The sequence below is a fragment of the Callospermophilus lateralis genome, chromosome 3 (genome assembly GCF_048772815.1).
Source record: "Callospermophilus lateralis isolate mCalLat2 chromosome 3, mCalLat2.hap1, whole genome shotgun sequence".
Lineage (NCBI taxonomy): Eukaryota > Metazoa > Chordata > Mammalia > Rodentia > Sciuridae > Callospermophilus > Callospermophilus lateralis.
In genome coordinates, this window is record NC_135307.1 from 61,654,551 (window position 1) to 61,676,053 (window position 21,503).

The following is a 21,503-nucleotide window of genomic DNA, read 5'->3' on the forward strand; positions in this document are numbered from 1 at the left end:
TCCTCCCCCTCCCCTCCCCTCTTCTCTCTCTACCCCCTCTACTGGAATTCATTTCTCCCCCTTGTATTTTTTTTCCCTTTCCCCTCACATCCTCTTGTATGTAATTTTGTATACCCCTGAGGGTCTCCTTCCATTTCCATGCAATTTCCCTTCTCTCTCCCTTTCCCTCCCACCTCTCGTCCCTGTTTAATGTTAATCTTCTTCTCATGCTCTTCGTCCCTACTCTGTTCTTAGTTACTCTCCTTATATCAAAGAAGACATTTGGCATTTGTTTTTTAGGGATTGGCTGGCTTCACTTAGCATAATCTGCTCTAATGCCATCCATTTCCCTCCAAATTCTATGATTTTGTCATTTTTTAATGGAGAGTAATACTCCATTATGTATAAATGCCACATTTTTTTTTTATCCATTCGTCTATTGAAGGGCATCTAGGTTGGTTCCACAGTCTTGCTATTGTGAATTGTGCGGCTATGAACATTGATGTAGCAGTGTCCCTGTAGTATGCTCTTTTTAGGTCTTTAGGGAATAGACCGAGAAGGGGAATAGCTGAGTCAAATGGTGGTTCCATTCCCAGCTTTCCAAGAAATCTCCATACTGCTTTCCAAATTGGCCGCACCAATTTGCAGTCCCACCAGCAATGTACAAGTGTACCCTTTTCCCCACATCCTCGACAGCACTTGTTGTTGTTTGATTGAAGAAGGGTTTTACAAGGGAAATTATCTTCTGTTTGCTCACTGAGGACAAGGGCCCAGAGTGTGGCAAAAGGGATTTAGAGAAGGATCTCCAGTGGGTGGTGGCAGAGGTCATTTCTGGGTGCATGGAGAGAGCAAAAGGAGAAGATGCCAGCCACACAGGAAAACATCCAGGCCAGCTGTCAATGCCCATCTTGATCAGCAACCAGACCAGCAGCCTCAGCATGGATGTGACCCACACATCACTGAGGTCTACTTCCCACCTGTATCCCAGCCTAGGGTCTGGTGATCTGGATCAGGGCCACAGCACCCATTCCCTGCAGCCAGAAGCCGTGGAATAGGCTTGTCCCCAGTTCTGTCTCCAAAACTCGGCAGCAACATTCCCACTAGTCCAGTGCCGGCCTGCGGGCAGGAGATCAGGATGGGGGTAGAGGGTCACATGGACCAGTTGCATGGGTAGAGAGGTAAGGGGGAGAATCACAGAGGATGCACACAGTGTAGGCAAAGGCCAAGTGGACTGGGTATCTGCACACATGCACACACCACCTAGGCCAGCAATCAGACCTCCTGGGGTCAGAGTGACAGCACTCAGGCCAGGAAAAATGAGGAAACCCCCTAGAAAACCTTTCCATCACAGGGAGCGGCCCAAAGAAAGAGATAACAGCTGTGAGGTTTACCCATTTTTATTTTTTATAAAACAAGCTACAAATAGTTTCCCTCCCACCCTCCCTCCCTCACAAAGGAAAACCACGCAACACGGCCTGTGCACAAATGTGAGAGAGAAGGTGGCTGGGAAGAGTCTGCACTCCTACAAGGAGGCACCTTCTCTGTGTGTGCATGCTTCCTCCAGCCAGCAAATGAGGCTGGGGTCTCCTGCAAGGTCCATCCAGCTCCAGCATGCTGTTGTCTGGTCGAGGTTGTAGGAGAGGGCTTCTGTTTCACTTTACCAGGTCAGGACAGGGCCATTGACTGTTCCCGAGACAACCTCTATGACTTTCTTCGGTACAGCAAGAACTTTCTCTAGCCTGAGACCCCATCAGATCCAGTCCCAAGAGGCTACACTCCCCGACTAGGGAGTGCTTATGGGGCCAATGCCTTCCAGACCCAAAATGGAAAATAGTTTGCCAAGACAGGTGCACTTATGGAATGGAATACAAGATAGATCCACCCAGGATGAAATACAAAAGAGGCCAGATGGCCAAGAGCAATTGGACGAGTGCACCAGTCCTGGGCTACTTGACGGCCCTCACCGTCACCACATTTGCCCATGGGAAGAGGTGCCAAGTATCACTTGCAGCTCTGAGGGCACATCACCTGGGCAGAGGAAGCTGCGCATCTGCCCCAAGGGCTGGACAGCCCATCTGGAATCCTGGTAGCATTCTGGAAAGGTATACCTGGATTCCCGTAACTGGTCATTGCTCCTGCCCCTTCTGGGCAAGACAGAAGTTGAACACCCAAGATCTGCTTTACTTCTGGAAATGACTTATAGGCCTGGGAGCTTGTGATAATCACTGAGGACCACAGTGGGAGGAGAGAGGAGGTAAAAACCCAAAGTGACCTCAAGGATGAGAGCCATGCTCGGGAGCCTCATCTGCGCGTGGCAGGAGAGCTGGCGCCCCGTTGCCAGGCAGGCTTTCTGGCTTCTTCCCTGGGTTTCTCAGGTATCAAACATACTAAATAAAAGGCCCAGCGGTACATCCTTTTCTTCTTCACCTCCCTCCTCATGCACTACACAGGGTAGGTGCTAAATCCATATGGAATGTTTAAACTGACCTAATGCAAATCCTCGGAGGATAATTTGCTCAGTGAATCACTAAGAGATTGATCTAAGAGATTGAGGGTGTCCATTGATCCTGGGCTCCCTGGGGATCTGGTTAGCAGGAACACTTGGGCCATGAGAGAACTGGGGCCTGTGATGACTATTCACATCATCTGGACTTCCCTCCTCTCCAGGGCGATGCCTGTATCTCCAACTCAGCCTCCCTTGAGAAGGCCAAGGGCCCGGTGACTTGCCAAGTTTGACAGCTAATGGCATGGGGCAGTACATTCCTCCCACCTGATGAGAGCCAGTGGCATTTGCAAAGCAAGTGCAGAGCTCTTGTCCACGGACACACAAGGGTCGGCCTCCATGGAATCTGGGTTGGAAGAAGACAGAGTCCTAGGTTCTAGATAGGTGGACTGAAAGTCCAGAGCACCCACGACTGGGAGAAGGAGGGGAAGGAATCAACAGCAATGCCAACACCTGTACAAAAGAACTATACAATTTACATATATATTTATATACAGTATATAAATCTCTTTCTTCTCAGTCCCAACAACACCCCTCCCCCCAGTAACCTAAAAGTTGTCAGTAGCAGATCCAAAAACTTACGATGAGAGAGAGAGAGTCAAGTCTTTCTTCCCTTTCCTCTTCCCACTTGGTATTAGATATTGGTTGTTTACAAATGAAACCAGAAACAAAACACGCAAAGAAGAGTTATTAAAAGTGCAAACATGGTGGGCACCACTTAGGTTACACGGGATGTTGCTGGCCACGGGCTGCGCTGAAGGTTAGTTAGGCGTCTGGTGGTCCATCCTGCCTCCTTGGACTTTCCACCGCCCTTGGATTTTCTGCTCCTTAGACCAGGCGTCCTACTGGGAGGAGGAAAGGAAAGTGCAAAAAAGAAGATGGGGAGAAAAATTAAAAAGTTAAGAGTGGGATGTCTGAGAAATTCAGCTACGTCTATCAATTTCCCCCACAAGGGTAGCTTCTTCCACCCGCTGTTGGAGATGGGCTGCGGGTGACACAGGTGGCCTAGACTTGCAGGTAAGCAGTTTGACAGCCCATCCTTTGCCACTCTGAGGCGGCCCAGGTCACCTAGAATGGGTCCAGCACTCCAGAGACCTTGGCTTTGCCTGGGGAGCACAGGCTGGGAGTGCTCTGTGCACGCATCATACCACCCCCAGAGGCCAGCCTGTCAGCCTGGGGCTGGGGAGAAGATGGCACATGATTTATCCTCTTAGCACTAACCATCTTTCTCTCATGTCCTCAGCAAAAATTTTGAAAATGAAGCCCAAGTCACTGGACCAGTGGTGTCACCCCTGCTGTGCCATCCGCGACCTCGGGGGATCCACAGAGAAAGTAGAAAGCTCAGAAAGAAGGAGACTTACTGAATGGGTTTGAGCCTGCTGGTTTCCCCTGGGGGAAGCTGTCAAGGCTACCTGCAACAAATAGGAACACAGGACACTGGAGTGGCCTTGAGCCAGAGAACTGGGCCAACTTCTATACTGGGTCCTTGACCTCTATAACCCCAAATGAAGGATGAACTTGGGTTAAAGCCAGAAGTTGTCTGTTCTGTGGAAGCCTATGGTCACATGCTGCCTAGGTGAACCCATTGCTGGTCAGCACCTTTAACCAAAGTCACTTTTCCCCTAAGGCCAAGGGCCTGTGGGCCCCCTTTGGAGCCTCCTCAGCTATTAGCCAAGAAGGGTTTTTGTGTTAGTGAACGTTTTTGTGTCTTAACCTCCTTGATCTTACTTTCCAAATCACAGCCTGTCAGAGCCAGAAGGAATCCTGGTGCTTTCCCTTGACACATCCGGAGGCAGAAGCTCAGAGTGGTTGAGTGGTTTGTATGAGTCCAAGGCCTGTTCTGCTCACATGCACTCTTCCCCCTAGGTGCCAAGCAGCTCTGGAGACAGGCTGTGCCTACTCCTGCAGGACCCTGGTCTCCCCAAAGAGAAGCAGAGAGCTGGGGAAGCACACGAGGTGCTGAGCCATGCTGAGTGGCCCTACGCATGCCCACGAAAGCCTCTGGATCTGCCCAGAGAATGGAAATTAGGACCACAGATGTGCTGTTTCTGTCTGACCTCCTTCACAGGATTGCCCTTAGGATTGACTGAATTCTTAGGGGAGAAAGTGTTTGGGGCAATGTACAGTGCTGTAGAATCTAAGCCCAGCTATGGGTCATGTGACCCCATAGCTCAATGTCCCCAACATTCCTCAAGACCTGAGAAAGAGACAAAGCACAGGGTAAAGGGGTGGGCACCATGTACATACTGGCATATCCAATTTAGTAGGAGAGAACATCAACAGAAATATACAGGGACAGTCCCAAGGCAGACGGGTGGGAAGGGGAGAGCTAGGCTGCCTGGCCTTAGATCCTTCCTCTGCTCCAGCGGCTGCTCCTCTCGGTGGTGAACAGAAAGATCCACACACAGAGAGGAAGCCGACAGCAGTCCTGCACCGACCGAGCTGAGACTCAAGACACACAATGTACAGTCAAAAATGTGCCATTGGATCCTCAGAGCAACTTTAAATGATAGTGATAAAATTATCCCCATTTTCTGATGATAAAACTGAGATCTGGAGTTGCCAAGTAACCTACCCGGGATGGCACAGCTTTCAGGTAAGAAAGCGAACTCAGACCTGGATCTCAGCCTCTGGCACCATGCTCTGGCCCTCCAGGCAGGGCAGGGGAGGGGAAAGGCTGAGCCCAGGGACAGGTGACAACCTCAGACAATTTAAAGAAAGAGTTGACATTACTGGAACAGGGAGGCACTAGTTTTCCTTCTCTTTGCTCACAGAATGGTGACAATAATCCTGGTGAAAATGTTCCATCAATTGGGAAAGGCCAAGACAGAGGCCCAGCCCTCAGAATGTCTGGCTTCTTCATGCTGGGCAGAGAATTCAGCTCTTTAATGAGAAATCTGGTTGGTGAAAATAGCCATGTTCAGGGGACATTTCCAAAGGTCCCTCAGACCCCAAAGTATACCGCCCCCAAGCCCAGCATCTGCTCCCTACCCCTCTTGTACCCACTCCTAGCATGCAAGCCCCTTTTGGCCCACCAGAGGGCACCACATGACACCATATGACAGGGGCAGGGGCTCCATTCCCTGGGATGGCTACAAACTGTGGACCCAAGTGGCTTTTCTGCCACCCACAAGAACAGCAGGACAGGAGAAGCTGGCTGCTGCGTCTTGAGCCCCTAGGTGGGCTCCTCTAGCACTACTAATGTCATTTGTGTGTTCACCATGTACCAGGTGCCGTGCTGTTCCTCACATGCATTAACTTGTTATATCCTCACACCAAATCCATAAGGAGGATACTACTGTCTCCATTTTGCACATGAGGAAACTGAGGCTTAGAGAGTTTAGGTGACTTGCCAGAAATTACAGAGCTAGTTAAGTGGCAAAGCTGGGATTAAGAGCCAGGACCCCCACTCCTCTCCTAGGCCTAAACAGTCATCCATCCTCCTGTCTCCCTAGTGAATTGAGGAAGCAGAAAGATACATTGAGCCATGACAGCTGCAACCCAAAGCACCCTATGGGCCTCTGTGGGCAAAGTTGTGAAGATGACTTGAAATTAAAACCCATCCCTGACTGAATCGGACCAGCACTCCCCTAAATACTGTGTTCTGGCCCAGAGTCTTCCCCGAATGTTGCTTCAGGTGCTAAGCATCAACAGGGACTGGGAGACGTCTGGTGCCTAGACTACCTTCTGAGGGTCCCCTGAGCTCTGGGCCCCACATCAGGCCTTCTCTTGGCTTCTTCTCTGGTTGCTCAGAAAAGAACTCCCAGCAAGGGAAGGAGACCAAGAACAGAATCAGTCAACCTGGTGGTGCTCATGGGTCGACCTGGGGTACCACTAGTGCTAGACGGGGTCTTTCCAGCACTGGACTTCTGCCTGTGCTCTGTGAAACGAGCAGATTCTAAAGATGTTTGAGCATGATACTGTCACAAGGAGCAACCCCCTCTCCATCCATCCATTCATTTGACAAGGATTTAAGGAACTGATACTAGGTGTCATATGCTAGAGGTTAGGAATAGAAAGGACAGAGTCCATAGCCACAAGGAAGGAATCATAAAAGTAAATTGCAACCCAGTGTGTTAAGTACTATTGGCAGAGGCAAGAATCTTATGAAGAAGAATATTAATATTGACCTTTTATTCTGTTCCTTCAATGTCTTGGGCCCTATGATAAATGCTCTCACTTTCTCCCATTTAATGAGCACAATAGCCCTAAGAGGTAGATATTATCATTATTCCCATTTTACAGATAAAGAAACCAAAACACAAAATGGTGGATTTATTATACATTTGATAAAAGAGCTAGTCCATGGCAAAGGCAGGATTGGAAACTCTCATGCTGTATTGTGATGTGGAAAATTGGAGTATGGTGGAAACCAGAGAGCCATCTTCATCGGATAGATAGAATGTGCCCAGAGTAAGGATGTCACTCACCCACATCACAGGCTAGTCAGCCTCAAAACCAGAGCCAGAGCCCAGCTATGGAGGAGCAGGTCCCAAGACCGGGCTTCTTGTGGTAACCCAGGCCACTTTTGGGGGTTTACATTGACAACTGAGGAACAAGGAGAAGCTCTTTTGTCTTCTTATGCTAAACTTTCCCTAAGTAATCTCAGCTTTTCCATTTCCAAAAAAGTCTGTATCACCCAGATCTATCTTCAGTGCAGACCTTTCCCCTGCTCTATAGACCCACTCAGGCCTTAGGTGCATTCCACAGGATCTGTCCAAACCTTACCCTCCTCCTACACTCACTTTCTCTTCCTTCCCTGTTGCCTATCTCAGTGAGCAGTCCCACCCTGCAGGTGCCCACACCAATTGTCGGCCTTGTGTCCACTCAGTCACCAGTCCACCCACTTCTCTTCACCCCCTGTGGTTTTCGTAATGAGGTTCTCCATCACTTCTTGCCCAGACCATGCCACACCTCCTCTTGGGTGACCCTGCCTTTCTCATCTCTAATCCATTTCCTACAGTGCAGCCAGAATAAAATTTTAAAGCAAAACTGATTCTATAATTTCTCTGACTGAACCTCTTCAATAGTGCTGTGGTTCAGATGTGAGGTGTCTCCCAAAAACTCATGTGTGAGATAATGCAAGAAGTTTTAAAGGAGAAATGATTGGGTTATGAGAGTCTCAATACTCTCAGTGGATGAATCCCTTGATGGGATTAACTGGGTAGTGGCTGAAGGTGGGTAGGGTGTGGCTGGAGGAGGTGGGTCCCTGGGGGCATGGCTTTGGGTCATGTATTTTATATCTGGTTGAGTGGAGTCTCTCTCTGCTTCCTTATCATGTGAGCTGCTTCCCTCTACCACACTCCTCTACCATAATGTTCAGCTTCATCTCAAGCCCTGAGGAATGGAGTCAGCCTTCGATGGACTGAGACCTCTGAAAACTGGAGCCACCAAATAAATTTTTCCTAGTGTAAAGTTGTTCTTGTCAGGTCTTTTAGTCACAGCAATGAAAAAGCTGACTGAAACAAACATCTTCCCACTGCCCTTATCACGTCTTTCATGTGGATGAACGAGCTCTCCAAACTACCTTGCCTCTTGTCTCCACTCCCTACAGTTGGTGTGGTCTAATGGACTGAGTTCCAGCAAATGAAATATGAGAAGTAATGCATATGTCATTTCCAGGACTATCCCATGAAACTATCACATGCACTGTTCCATGTTTACTATATCTGGTTGACTGGGAATAGAGGTGACCCCCAGGGTGACCTTGGAAGCTACATGATAAAGATGGATACCACAGTGACCCCAAGAGTCACTCTCAGCCTGGACTCTAGAGTGATTACATGAAGCAATCCCCACACTAATCCTTCCCCATACCACCACCCCCCCAACACACACACACACATACACACACACACACACACCCCACAACTCAGAACCATGCTTCACAAGACACGGACGGACGGACGGACAGACAGACAGATAGACACACACACATACACACACACACACACACACACACACAAAATTTGGAACCATGCTTTTCAAGACAAAACATTTTCTAAGTGAACCACATGACACGTGGGCAGGCCTACTTGTTACTGCAGCCTAACCCACTCTAATACATTCTCAAAGCACTTATCACAATACACATGAATACTTAATATCTGTTTCCTCAGTAGACTCCACTCAGGATCTAATTAGTCAATTCCACCCCTGTATCAATCATCTAGCATGAAGCACAGGATAAAACAGCTTTGTTCAATAAATGAATATCTGGGGTCCCTTGGGGTCCCTTGGGGTCCCTTTACTGCTTACAGCAAGAACCAGAAGACTAGGAGCAGAGGGCAGAGCACTCACCTTCTTTGCTGACACCCAGGCAACCCTTCAGCTCAGGCAGTGAGATAACCTTGTCCTTGTTCAGGTCACAGTAGTCGGTGAAACGCCGGGCGCATTTCTTGGGCTTGGCTTTCTTCTTCACGTAGCGCTTGAAGGGCTTCATCTCCCGCTTGTTGATGTCATTGCTGCTGTTGCTGTCCAGCTGACTGAAGTACCAGTGCACCACTCGCTCCTCCAGGGTATGGCTGGGGTCTGGCTCTGAGAACCTGGACACACCCCACCCCAGAGAACACCACTCAGGATCTTATAGGAACACCAACCCCACTGTAGTTTTCTCCAAGATGGCCAGAAGCCAGGGCGCTTGCTGGGGTTTGAGAGTACTTTGTCCCTGCCAAAACTCTGGTTGAAATTGGTTACCAATGTAGCTGTGTTGGGGGTTAAAGGTGGGAACTTTAAAACCTGGAAGTGGGACCTTAAGAGCTCAAGGGACTGAATTAGTTCTTGTGGGAATGGGTTAGTTCTCCTGAGGGTGGGCTGTTATAAAGCATCTGTCCTCCCATGCCCTCCAGTCTTCACATGGGCCTGCTTCCATTAAGCTTTTCCCCATGAGTTGAAGTTGTATGAGGCCCTCACTAGAAGCCCAGAAGATGCTAGCACCATGTTCTCAAACTTCCAGAGCCTTGACCAAAATAAATCTGTTTCTTTATAAATTACCCAGTCTCGGGAATTATGTTATAGCATCAGATGGGCTGCAAACAATCAGGCTCCTCCAAACCAAAGATCTCCCAGGGCTGCTCATTCTAGGGCAGAATCAAGTCATCCTCTCCAGCTTGAGTTTCCAGAATGGACAATTCTTTCCCTAGGAGTCCCCAGGTAATAAGGTCCCCTCAACACATGAATCCACTTCACCCTTTACTACAGCTAGGATTTTCCTTATACAAGATGGATGTTCAAGACAAATTGGCTGGATTGATTCACCCAGCTAGGATACAAATTGTTCTCCTCCTGTTAGAAAAAATGCTCTTCTCACATAAATTTTCCTGCTCTGACGTATGCAACTATGGGAACTGTTCCTCTGAGTATCCACCCACACCCAGTGTCAGGCCAGGTCTAAGAAGGTTTCCAAAGAGGGAGGTATATCCCTAGCCTCAAGCTGCTCACTGTGTCCATGAGGCAGAGCCAAAATATGAAAATATGCTGCAACAATTCAATGCCAAGTGTCCTGTTCCCATGGTCCATCACAGCTGAGTAGCAAGCACAACAGGAATTGAGACAAGGAGGCAAGGGGTAGAGACACAGAGACTCTAAAACCGGCGTCTCCCACAGTTGCTGGGGTGAGTCTCTGGTTGGTCAGGAGGTCTGAGACCTCATGTTAACCAGCACTTCCAGGCGATTCTGCTGAGGAATAGGACAGGATGACCAGGACACATCCTAGTATCCAAATGCACAATAATGACATCTTGCACAGCCCATATATCTCTGGTGACCGTGAAGTTACAAGGCCTGTGTCTGTGTGTAACTACATGCAATAGTCTACCCTTCTATTTTGTTTATTTATTCATACCCCCATCTTTTCCCCCAAAAGGAGTCAGGGTGAAAGCAAATATTTATGATTTTTAAAGCCAATGATGGACCTATTCCAGAGGGGTTGGCTGGAGTCTCTCACCAGAAGAAAGAGACATACCAGTACCCTGGGTCCCATTTCCAGAGCTTGACACTGAGTGAATGTAGGCTGTCCTGTGTTCAGATGCCTGAGTAACTTGTCCTTGGAAAGGGGAATAGGCTGAAGTTGAGAAATCCCTACACTCAAAATACTTAGTGTTCAGGGCACTGGAACACTATGTGATGGAGGGTTCACCAGGATCCCAAACCACAGGGTCAGGGACTGCCAGTGACTCTGAAGCTGTAAATGGTAAGAAAAATGTTCAAGACATTTGTTGATGCTCTCTCCTCTCTGGGGCTTGTCAGTGTTTCCAGAAGGGAAGGGACCATTTCTGATCACTCTCATGTGAATCAGCCAGCAAATCAAAATCACTCCTGCAAACACACACACACACACACACACACACACACACACACACACCCCTCCCAAGTGACCTCAAAGTTCAAGGAAAATGCAGTTTCTTTGTGGGAGGCGGCAGCTCGTCATTCCTGGTAGATGCCCATTCCTGATTCCTACTTAGGTGGATTTTGTCCTTGGGCAGGTCCTCTTGGGCATCCTGGTCTGATTCCAAGAGATCACAATTAACAGATCTGCTGGCAGAACTTCACCTTGACACTGAGCTTAACCCAGGGAGTACCTGGGGAGGTGTGAGGAAGCCATGCAGAGCAGCCACCACCCTTGACTCTTGGGGACTCTGCTACGGCTGTCATGGAAACCGGATGCGGGAGGCCTTTGAAGCAGGTATAAAATTATTCAATACAAAACTCAAGATTTTTTTTTTTCTGCCAACATTGTGGAGTTTTTATTCTTCCTCTACGTGCCCGCAATGTGTACTCTCAAGATGGCCCCTGCAGTCTGCACCAGTGAGCAGGCAGAAAATTCTCTGTGAGGACACTCGGGGTGCAGGAATGGGAACACCCTACCTGCCTGGGTCTCCCCAGTGCCAAGGAGGACTCAGGCTGTGGAGGGCACTGTGGGACCCCTGAGAAGGCCCTCTCAGCAACAGGCAGTCAGGACCTTCCCCCTCGGTCCCTCCTGCCAGGGAGCCATGAGAGCCCAAGGCAACAGCAGCTCTTCCTTTAACCTTTAGGCTCGGCATAGCGTAATGTCTACCTGAGGCTGGAATAATAAAGCCTCAGTCGCTCAGACGGGAAGGGATGAGGTCATCCCACCCAGAGGCCCTGCCAGGGAAGGCTCGCTCCCTCCAACACATGTTCCTGGGCTCCCGCCTGTCCAATTTTCAGCAACTCCATCGATAGAGTCCCACCCCACCCCCCACCTTCCTCCAGGCTGTCCTGCAGCAAGAAGCAGTTCTTCTTCCCAACCGCAACCTCTAAGAGTTTCCTTCTATGCAAAGTGATCAGCTGACCCTTCCTGCTTCCTGTCCTGTCCCCTTCCTGGGAGACTATGGTACTGCTCTCCTCCCGCCCATCAGGACCTCACATTGTTGAGCAGCCCTGATGTCCCACTCTGGCCTACACCACCCATCCCGTGCCAGGCCCCTGGCTGTGTGGCTAGGCTTAGATAGGCAGGGAGCGCTTCCTCAGGAGAGGCCCTCAGTGGCCCTGCCAAGCCATGACCCCATGGTCTGCTCTATGGGGCCTGAGGGTCCTGTCTCCATCCCCTTCCTTCCCAGCTAGCGTGAGGCTCTGCTTCTGAACCCATTTGACCACCAGGCCCCCTCTTCAAGTAACAGAGCCCTCAGTCTACCTGTGAGGCCGGGTGGTGTTAGTGTCACACTTGGGTCAGGTCAAAGTCCAAGTGCTTTACCAAGAACTTTTTAGGTTTGGGTCCATGTGGGGATCATGGGCCCATCTAAGAACCTAAACAAAGCTATATATAGGCCTGTTTCTAGAAAAATGCCCCCACACACAGAAGTCTGCAGATTTTAGGGGATTCATGGATTCCCCAATGCCCATCCAAAGTCCACGAGCTTTGTAAAGAACCCTCGGTCTAGAGGAATCGAAATTCCAGCCATGGCTCCAGAAGAATATGTAAGCAGGTCTCTTCAGGAGGAACATGGAAACAAAAGACAGTACCTGGGAGGGGTTTGAACAAAAACATTTTTTAAAAAAAAGAAAAGAAAAGAAAACTACTAAAGGCATCTGATTTAGAACTGTAAATCAAGTTCTGGCTTGACAATAGACGTTAAGTCACAAACAAGGTTGACAGCAGGGTACCTCCCACTGTTTATACAAGCTCCCGCTAAGACTGAAATCTGTCAAGAATCCTGCCTCTGCTAACCTATCAGATTCTGAGATTTTTCCTGGACAAGGGCTGGATAAGGATGGGGTGGAAAGATCTCCCTAGATTCTCCAGAGTCTTTCAAGTCATTTGTGCTAGAGACCGTCCATCACAGACTCCCCACCATTTATACTCACTGATCAACTTAGCTTTTTCAATTTTCTGGAAGTATCCTTCTAAAACATCTGCAGCAGACACTTGCAGCTTTAGGCTGACACTGGCACTGGGTAATGCGCAAGTTTCTTTGGCTATGGTGTGGAAAATACATCTAAATGATACCAAATTTCAGATTTGGGAAGACCATGGTTCAGGGCAACACCAGGGTCCACAGCCCCTGGGCTGTTTTAGTGACTCCTAAAAGGGATGGGGTAACTCACTTGAGCCAGGTCCCTCCCTGAATAGCCCCACTGAGCCTTCTCCCACTTACGGGGTGGCAGAAGCTGCACTGTCTCCCGCAGCACTTTCAGTTTTGTTTCTGCAGCCTCAGCCCTGCCAGGCCTTGGCTGCAACGCACAACTGAGGAGCCAGCCCCATTTACCACAACCTGCTCTGGCCAAGATCTGGGGCCCAGTTCTGCTGCCCTAAGCAATTTTCAAGAAGGTAAGGCAGAACGGCCAGGAGGCCCAGGCCAAGCCAAGCAGACCAACTGAGCCTCATCTGGAGTTGGGTCCAGGACCCACCAGCTGTGCGGGTGGGGTTGGGAAATGCCAAGTCAGCCACATTCCAGCCTCTTCCTTGCAGAAGCCATCAACAGGCAGCTGAACTGGGCAGGGAGGATGAAGCCCAATAGAAGCAGTCTCTTCTTAGGGGGCCTCAGAGGGCCAGCAGGCTCTTGCAGCCTGTTTCTGCTCCTCTCCAGGTTTACTATGCCTGGGTGGGGTAGAGCAAGGGTGGGTTCCCCTGCCCCAGGACACTATGCCACCTGGGATCTCAAAAGTCTTCCTGTGGGACTAATAAAGGTTCAAGGGTGCCAAGGGAAGGTTGTTTGAAGTAGGGAGCTTTGCCTTCTGGAGTCCTGGTGGAGAGGGGTGGATGGCAAGGGACTCGCTCAGTTATTCAACAAGTGTTCACTGAGGATGGATATCATCCAATGATATCTGTGGGCACCCCTTCCCATGCACCACCCACAGAAGTTTCCCCAAACACTCCATTCTACTTGGTCTATTTTTAAATGCGGGCGGCGCTGCTTTTCACCACTGAATCAGGCTAGGAGGCCAGAAAAGCAAGCTGACACCTCCCTCTCTCCCACTCCCTGTATCCACTGAGTCTTGAATGTTCTCGATTTCGTTGCAAAAGCTTTAGTTAGTCATGCCTTTCCCCCCGACAGTCCTGCCCTCATAACTCTCTGCTGACAACTGCTATAACCTTCCTGTCTCTTTTCTAACTCTCTTCTAAATCCTGCTTGCAAAGCACCACTAGGATGATTATTCAAAAATGCCCATCTATTTCCATGGCATGACTCACATAGCCCAGCACAACTAGGGCTCTGCCCAACTCTGCAGCCTCATCTCCTGTCCGTCCACACGCTGCCTCCCAAATAATAACCATGCTGCTTCTTACAATTCCAAGTATCCCCTGTCATTCATCTCTTGCTACACATATGGTCCCCTCTTCTGCGATATCCTTACCCCTGGTCCATCCAGGCAAGAAAGTTTCCCACTTACAAGTGAGACTGTGGCTCAAATGCCACTTCCTATGTCTAACCAAAATCACCATGACAGGTGGTAGCTGGGGGACAAGATGTTCTTTCTTCTACACTGCCCCAGTATCTTCCTGTCACTTCTTCCCACTGTCTTCATCTGGGACTGTTTCCTGCTGGCCTCAGCTGGTGTCCAGTTTTAATTGCCAGACCCTGAGAGGATGCAAGAGGGACCAGATGTGGTTTCTTTAACCCCATGATTGCAACCCCAGCTCTGCCTAAATTCCAAACCCAAGGCCAAAACCCAGAAAGCCTATATTTCCTAATCTCTTAATCAGCCCTGTTCCAGATGTGCGTCTCAATCTCTACCTATCCCATGCTTCTCTCCTCCAGCAGAGAAGAGGAGTGACTGACCAGGGTCTGTCTATATAATGCCCAAGTCCCTCAGACCCAGGCAGGTGCTATAGAGCCCTAGCTACAAAGCAGGCCCACAGAGAACTGGACAGCTGCATCCAGTCTTAAATTTCATCTTGCAGTAGTTGGTGGACCCTGGAGAATCCATCCCTCCATCTGTCTTTCCAGCTGTTCATTCATTGACACATATTACTGAGCACCTACGAGCACTAGGCACTCTTCTAAGTGCTAGGAATAGAGTCGGGGAAAAAACAGCAAACACTCCTCTGTAGAACTGCAGTTCTCATTGGGTGGCATGAGAGCCAGCCCAAAAAAAAAAAAATCAGATAATGATAAGCACCAGGCTGAGAGTGCCAAAGGGGTGCAGGGACAGAGGATGACTGGACAGCTCCTTTGGCTGGGCAGTCTCTCAGAAGCTGATGTTTAAATGGATACACAGGGGCCAGTCATGGGAAGAAGGACAATCCCACACTAGACCGAAGGTCTGCTTGACCTGCCAAAAGAAGTGAGGAGGCTAAAACCTAGTGGTAGAAGGGAAGTAGTCCTAGAGGAGGGTCAGAGGCAGCCAGACCATTCTGCAGGGCCAGTTCAGGTCAGAATTCGGGCTTATGGTATATGTAATGGGAAGTACGGGAGGGCTTTAAACCCAGAAACCTGTCACCCCTGGCCACCTACCTCCCTATACAACTGCTTCTCCCTGCCTTCCTTGATTTCTAAACTACTTCTTGGTCCATCTTGTTTGTCTGTTGATTAAAAGTCCAGCCTCAAGTAACACAACTAGCAAAAGCAGTTCAAACCTTTTTCATGCCTATCGAAACCAAGCATAATTAAGCTGACATGAGCTTCAAATGAAAAATGTGTTTTGGAAAGTTTTTTTATTTTTTTTTAACATTTCCCAACTCTAAATTACACTTGAAAGTGGAGATAATTTAAAAAAAAAGAAAAGAAAAGAAAAAGAAGAATCCTGTCTCTAAGGATCCACTGGTATTAAAACATTATATGTTTCAGTTTTCATTGTCTTTAAAAATCCCTTCTACCTGTGATTCGAGGGTAAGACACCAATTCCCATTTGCCCTGTATTCCCTTTCCTGTGACCAAGACCATCAGTGCCCAAGGGCTGTGGCTTCTGGAGAGGCCAATGGGGCAGAGTTTGAAGTCTTGTCTTAAAGTAGACCTGCTGAACAGTACCCCAGGCTGCTGGTCAGAGCAGAGCCAGCAGAGAACTATGGGCGGGACCACCCAGACCTGGGAGAGTTTAAGCTCATGACTGCCCTTTTTTTTCTTCTTCTCTCTTCTAATGAACATTAATATAATAGTCCCCTTATGTGCAGGGGAAACATCCCAAGCCCCGTAGGGGACCCCTGAAACCACAGATAGTAAGGAGCCCTAGACTAGGTTTTGTTTTGTTTTTTTTTTCTTTTTAACATATAATAAAGTCTAATTTATATATTAGGCACAGTAAGAGATTAGCAATAACTAAAAATAAAATAGAACATGCATAACAGTCTACTGTGAGAAAAGTTATTTAAAACTTATGAAGAGTCTACCGCTGGAACTTCCCATTTAATATTCACATTGGAGCTGGTAATTGAAAACCTAGAAAGTGAAACCACAGATAAGAGAGGCTACTATATCTCTCGCTTGTTTTTGCGTGAAACAACAAGTGTATTTTCATACTTTAAACAGACAACCTAAAGGCAGACAATACCGCCTTTTCAAAACTCACACCCCTCCCGCCTTCTTGGCAATCAGGGTGCATCCTCTGAGTCTTAGATACTGAATTACTGAGCATGGGTGGCCTCGGGGAAGCGCCCATCTGTGGGCCTGTCAGACGCTGTCTCCATGTTCTCAGATTCTGCTGTTCTCCTCCTAGGGGAGGCCTGGCCCACATCCCCAGGGTGAGTGGAGACAAAGCCACAGCCAGAGACCAGCTCAGAGCTCACAGGAGCATGGGGTGCCCCACAAGCCACTTCCCAAGAGTGACAACCTGTGCATTTGCTTGTTCCCGCCTCCACTTTCCTCTTTATTTTTAAATTTTATTTTATCATAGAACACTTACCATAAGATCTGTCCTCTTAACAAAAATTTAAGTGCATAACTTAGTTCTGTTAACTAGAAGGACGATGCTATAAAGCGTATTCCTAGAATTGATTCAATCTTGCTTGGCTGAAACTTGATACCCTTTGATTAAAATCTCCCCATTTCTCTCTCCCCATGGCCCTTGGCAAATACCATTCTATTCTTCTGACTCTGCAGGACTATTTCAGATAGCTCCTGTGAATGGACTGCTTCTGTGACTTGCTTATTTCCCTTCGCATAATTTCCTCAATGTAACAGGATTTTTTTAAAGACTAATTAATAGTCCAATCTATGCACACACCACATTTTGTTTATCTGTTTGCCTCTGGGCGGCCTTAGCTTGTTTGTGGCCATCATTTTGATGTGTCATAAAATTGGGTATCAGGCTGCCATCGGCTTCTTCAGGAGGCGGGACCACTGATGGCTATGCATGCAGTCCTCGATCCGTATTCTAAATACATCCTAAATATCCTTGCTCATCATCACTTCCATACATGCCCATTCCACCTGGCCCAAGGGCCTAGGCCTGTCCTCTAGTGTCACTCCTTACCATCCTAGCGGCTCCACTTCTGAGAAGAAGCTGGGAACCAGCTCCCATCCTTGATGGACCATGTAAGCTCAGAAGCAGGCTGCCAAGCCCATGGTACCTCTTCTGCTATTGTAAGGAGGCTCAACATCTCGGTTCTCCCTTCCTTTGCTACCCTCTGGCCCCTACTGTGCCTCCTGCTCTGGCTGCATAACTGGAAGTTTTACTTTGCATGTCTCACAGGTCCTTTGAAATCTGGTTTCTTTCTTCATCTTCCATCTTACTCTGGTCACTCTTTTCTCCTCCTTTTCCAACTCCTCCTCCTCCACCACCACCACCACCACCACCACCTGGGGCCAGCCATAATGAACTGTAGACATATACTTTACTGGAGTCACAATATTCTTTTCCTGTTTCCTAGAATGGCTTTCTCCCTCCTTTGACTGGCTACGTCCTACCTGTCCTTCAAAACAGCTCAGCGATCACCTCCTCCAGGAAGCCTGCTCTGACTCCTTCACACTGAGTTAGACAACCCTTCTCCACATAGCACTTACCACATGGTTTGTAAGCCTCTGTCTACGGCCGAGCATTCCTACCTGGCTGCATTCTTTGAGGGCAGGGACCGGCCTCCATGTTCCTGGAGACTTAGTCCCTAGCCCAGGGTTTACCATGTCATCTGTGCTCAAAAGGCCTTCAGTGGAAGCATGGATGTGTGTTCTGGTCTACTGACTCCGTGGGCCCACTGGGAGCTCCAGGGCTGCTGGTTAACTAGGCCTCCCATCAGCACTGCCACAGCTACCATATTACCTCCTGGACCAAGTGGGATGTGGCTATGGGAGTAGCCAGTTCCACTGCCCAGAGTTCCCTGGAATGCAATGGATCCTGCCTTCTCGGAGAAAAATAAGGTCAAAAAGTACTTTGTGCTCCTTCTCTGCCCTCCTGGAGCTCCCTGTTCTCATCAGGAGTCCAGCACTCTTCTTGTCATTTAAGACTCTCACTCCTTTGCTTCCCCTTCCGAGATTAAATTGCTAGAAGTTTCCAGACAACCCTATAAACTAGGTAACTAAAAGCAAGAGACACACAGCTCAAAAGAGGGATGACTGAAGGGCAGGGAGATTTGGGGCAGAAAGTGGGAAAAGTCAGGGACATATGGTTTCAGGAAGAAGACAGGTTTCCAATCCCTTCCCCGCCAGTCTTCCCACCCTTCCAGCCTCCCACGGCATCTGGAGAGTCCTAGGCCCCACACTCCCTATTGGGCCTGAGTCCTGCTCACATTCTCACCTCCCACCTCCAGTGGGTGCTGCTGAGTTAATGGCCTGAACCATGTCGGTGGTGAGGGCATCCAGGAGGCTGGTGATAAATTCCATTTTCTTCCCTTCTGGACAACCTAAAAGATAAAGTGAGATCTGAAGGCAGATGCCAGGTAAGTAAACAAGTAAACAGCTTTCCCCACTACCATCCTTTCCCAAACTTTGTAAAGTCCTTATTGTCCAGCCAAATCCACTTTGGGGATGTGTTTACTGCTCGGCTGATTCTCATAAACCTCCATCATTTACTCACAGTCCACAGGGACAATAATGCTTTCAATGATCACTCCATCACTGAGCACCAACCCAGGCACTGTGTTAAATTCTAGGGAGACAAAACAAAGGATCCTCATGCTCATGGAACTCACAAAATACTGAGCTAATATAGTCAAGCCAATGGCCAGGCAGTCATTCCTAAAATAGTAAAAACGCTGCTCCAGGGGGTAAGGACGAGATGCTGTGGGAGCAGGAGGAGGAGAGAGAAGCCCTATGGGTCCTAGTTGACTTAAGTCCACCAATTGTTTTATCTATCCAAGAACCTCCTCCTTTTTGTCGCTTTCCTCCTCAACCAGCTGGGATTCTATCATAGACTCACCTTGTAAATACTCCCCTCGTATTCCTGCCAAACCCCAGTGCAGGTGGGGTATGCTCCCAGGTATGGCTGGGCCACATCAACACCCACTAGCAGGGGACTACTGGGGAAAACACCATCATGCAACTGCAGAGGTGGGAGTCCCTATAAGTGTTCGCCAGCACCCAGTGGGCCCTCCATATAGCCACAGCCCCTCTCTCTGCAGCAACTACTTCCTCTCTCCAAACCCGCCAGGTCTTGGGTTAACTGCTACTTCTCAGAGCATGTGAGCTCCCCCTGACATTCTCATAGCATCTTGTTCTTTTCCTGCATGATTACTACTGATGCATGCCGTCCTTCAGCTGTACGCGATCTGTCTCCTCCATTCTCTAAGCCTCCTGTCAATTTTGAACACTTAGATTATATCTGGTGCCTGGCACAAAGTAGAATCCCAATTCTCACATGTTGAGGGAATGGCCAGGAGGCATCTCGGCCTCCATGACTCCACTTTGGTGACAAAGTGATTTCTATAAACTTCATGTGGGAAGCTCCCGACTTTCAGGACTTTTCTGCTTTCAGTTCTTACTCTGGAGTCCCAATGGGTCAGGGGAAGGTGGCCCCAGTTCCACCAGCACCGACATGCCTTTGTGCTAAGTAAAAACTATGGGATTCCAAAGCCCAGATCTTTGCAATCTTAATGTAACTCACAATCAGAATTTACTATAAATAAGCAGAAACCCAGGACAGCAGTCCCTTCTGGGTCCTGAGCCACTGCCTGTCTTTCATCCACCACAACCTCCCCACCATAGCCATCCTGTGTCCCCAGGGATCATCATGAAAGCACATTGCAAGGTAGGTGACAGGTGCTGTCCAGACCGCTCTAGAGAGCCCCTCCCTGTAAGCCATCTTCTCTTCAAGGCCCTGGGAAAAAATAGTTCACAGCCTGTAAAACATTGCCCCCAGTCACACTGGGATATAGAAAAGACTGTGGAATCCCAGGGATAGGATTTTAATTCAAAGGCCACATTTTAAAGACACAGGAGCAAGACCAAGGAGAAAAAGCAATGTATTCAAGGCACAGGACTAATTAGAGACTGATCCCAGACTGGGGTGAGATTCCACAGCTCCTGGCTCCTGGCTCTGTGCCCCAGTGATGTACCAGATGAGCATCTCCTGTGCTGCAGAACAGAGGGGGAAACACAGAGGAGGAGCTGCGTGTGCATGCTGAGGGGTGGAAGAACAGAAAAGAGAGCCAGGCTCAGGGGTGCACACCTATAATCCCAGTGACTGGGCGGCTGAAGAAGGAAAATTGCAAGTTCACTGCCAGCCTCACAACTTAGTGAGGTGCTAGGTAACTTAGCGAGACCCTGTCTCAAAATAAAAAACAGAAAGGACTGGGGATGTGGCTCAGCAGTTACGCACCCCTGGAAGGAAGGAAGGAAGGAAGGAAGGAAGGAAGGAAGGAAGGAAGGGGGGAGGGGAGGGGAGGGGAGGAGAGGGAAGGAGAGGAGAAGGGGAGGGAGAGAGGAGGGGGGAGAGGAGGGGAGGTGAGGAGGAGGGGAGGGGAGGGGGAGGGGAGGGGAGGGGGGAGGGGAGGGGAGGGGGGAGGGGAGGGAAAAGAAAAGAAAGGAAAGAGGCGAAGGTGCCAACAGGGCAGCACTTCCTACCTGGCAACTCCCTGTCCTTGAAGGGGTCGTCCATCTTTGCGCTCTTGGCTCTGGCGTCACTCTCACAGTTGGGCATCACATAGCTGGGAAGGGAGAGAGGCGGGAGGTTTGGAGGGGTTGGCAACAGAGAATACTTCAGCCACTACTGCCCAGCAAAGATCTGTGTTGTCACCAAGCCTAGAGCCCTCAGGGTTGGCAGCAAAATGTCTCCTGCACTGTCTAGCCCCTACAAGGCCATCCAGCATAAATGTTCCCACTGACACATTTCAGTTAAGTCTTTTTAGCCACTCAAGCATAATAACAGGGCCACCCTAGATCTGCACACAGGATCTTTTTTGATCCATAGAACCTGTTAACTCTGACAACATACTGATCTCATCAGGCAACTGAGACCATGTAGGTTAATACTCTTCCAAGTTCCACAGATAGAAAGAGTCAGCTCTGTGACCAGAATCTAGGTCCTAGGATCTTTCTAACGGATCACATCTGCTCATGAATAGAAAAGCGGGTCTCCTAGTGACCTGACTCCCACCTAACTAGGGCAGTCAAGCTGAGAAATGCTAACAGAACCGGAAGCTGGTCCTCTTATCCCAGGACCCAGTTCAGGTGCAACACAGGCTGTGGGCAGGCTT

At 48.9% G+C, this 21,503-nt stretch overlaps 1 protein-coding gene across 7 annotated transcripts in view; it reads right to left on the minus strand.

Annotated features, from left to right (window-relative positions):
* Positions 1-1,429: 1,429 nt before the first annotated feature.
* Positions 1,430-21,503, minus strand: part of Smoc1 (SPARC related modular calcium binding 1) — a 155,046-nt gene continuing 134,972 nt past the window's right edge. For 5 of the 7 annotated variants that reach the window (XM_076850305.2, XM_076850304.2, XM_076850301.2 and 2 more), the window contains 5 exons: positions 20,872-20,954; positions 18,608-18,713; positions 8,783-9,027; positions 3,844-3,894; positions 1,430-3,327 (listed from right to left, as the gene is read on the minus strand). In XM_076850305.2, the coding sequence (XP_076706420.1) occupies positions 3,311-3,327; positions 3,844-3,894; positions 8,783-9,027; positions 18,608-18,713; positions 20,872-20,954 (502 nt within the window). In that variant the 3' untranslated portion in view covers positions 1,430-3,310. The remainder of the gene's footprint in view (positions 3,328-3,843; positions 3,895-8,782; positions 9,028-18,607; positions 18,714-20,871; positions 20,955-21,503) is intronic. The other 2 variants (XM_076850300.2, XM_076850302.2) reach the window with 2 other exon arrangements.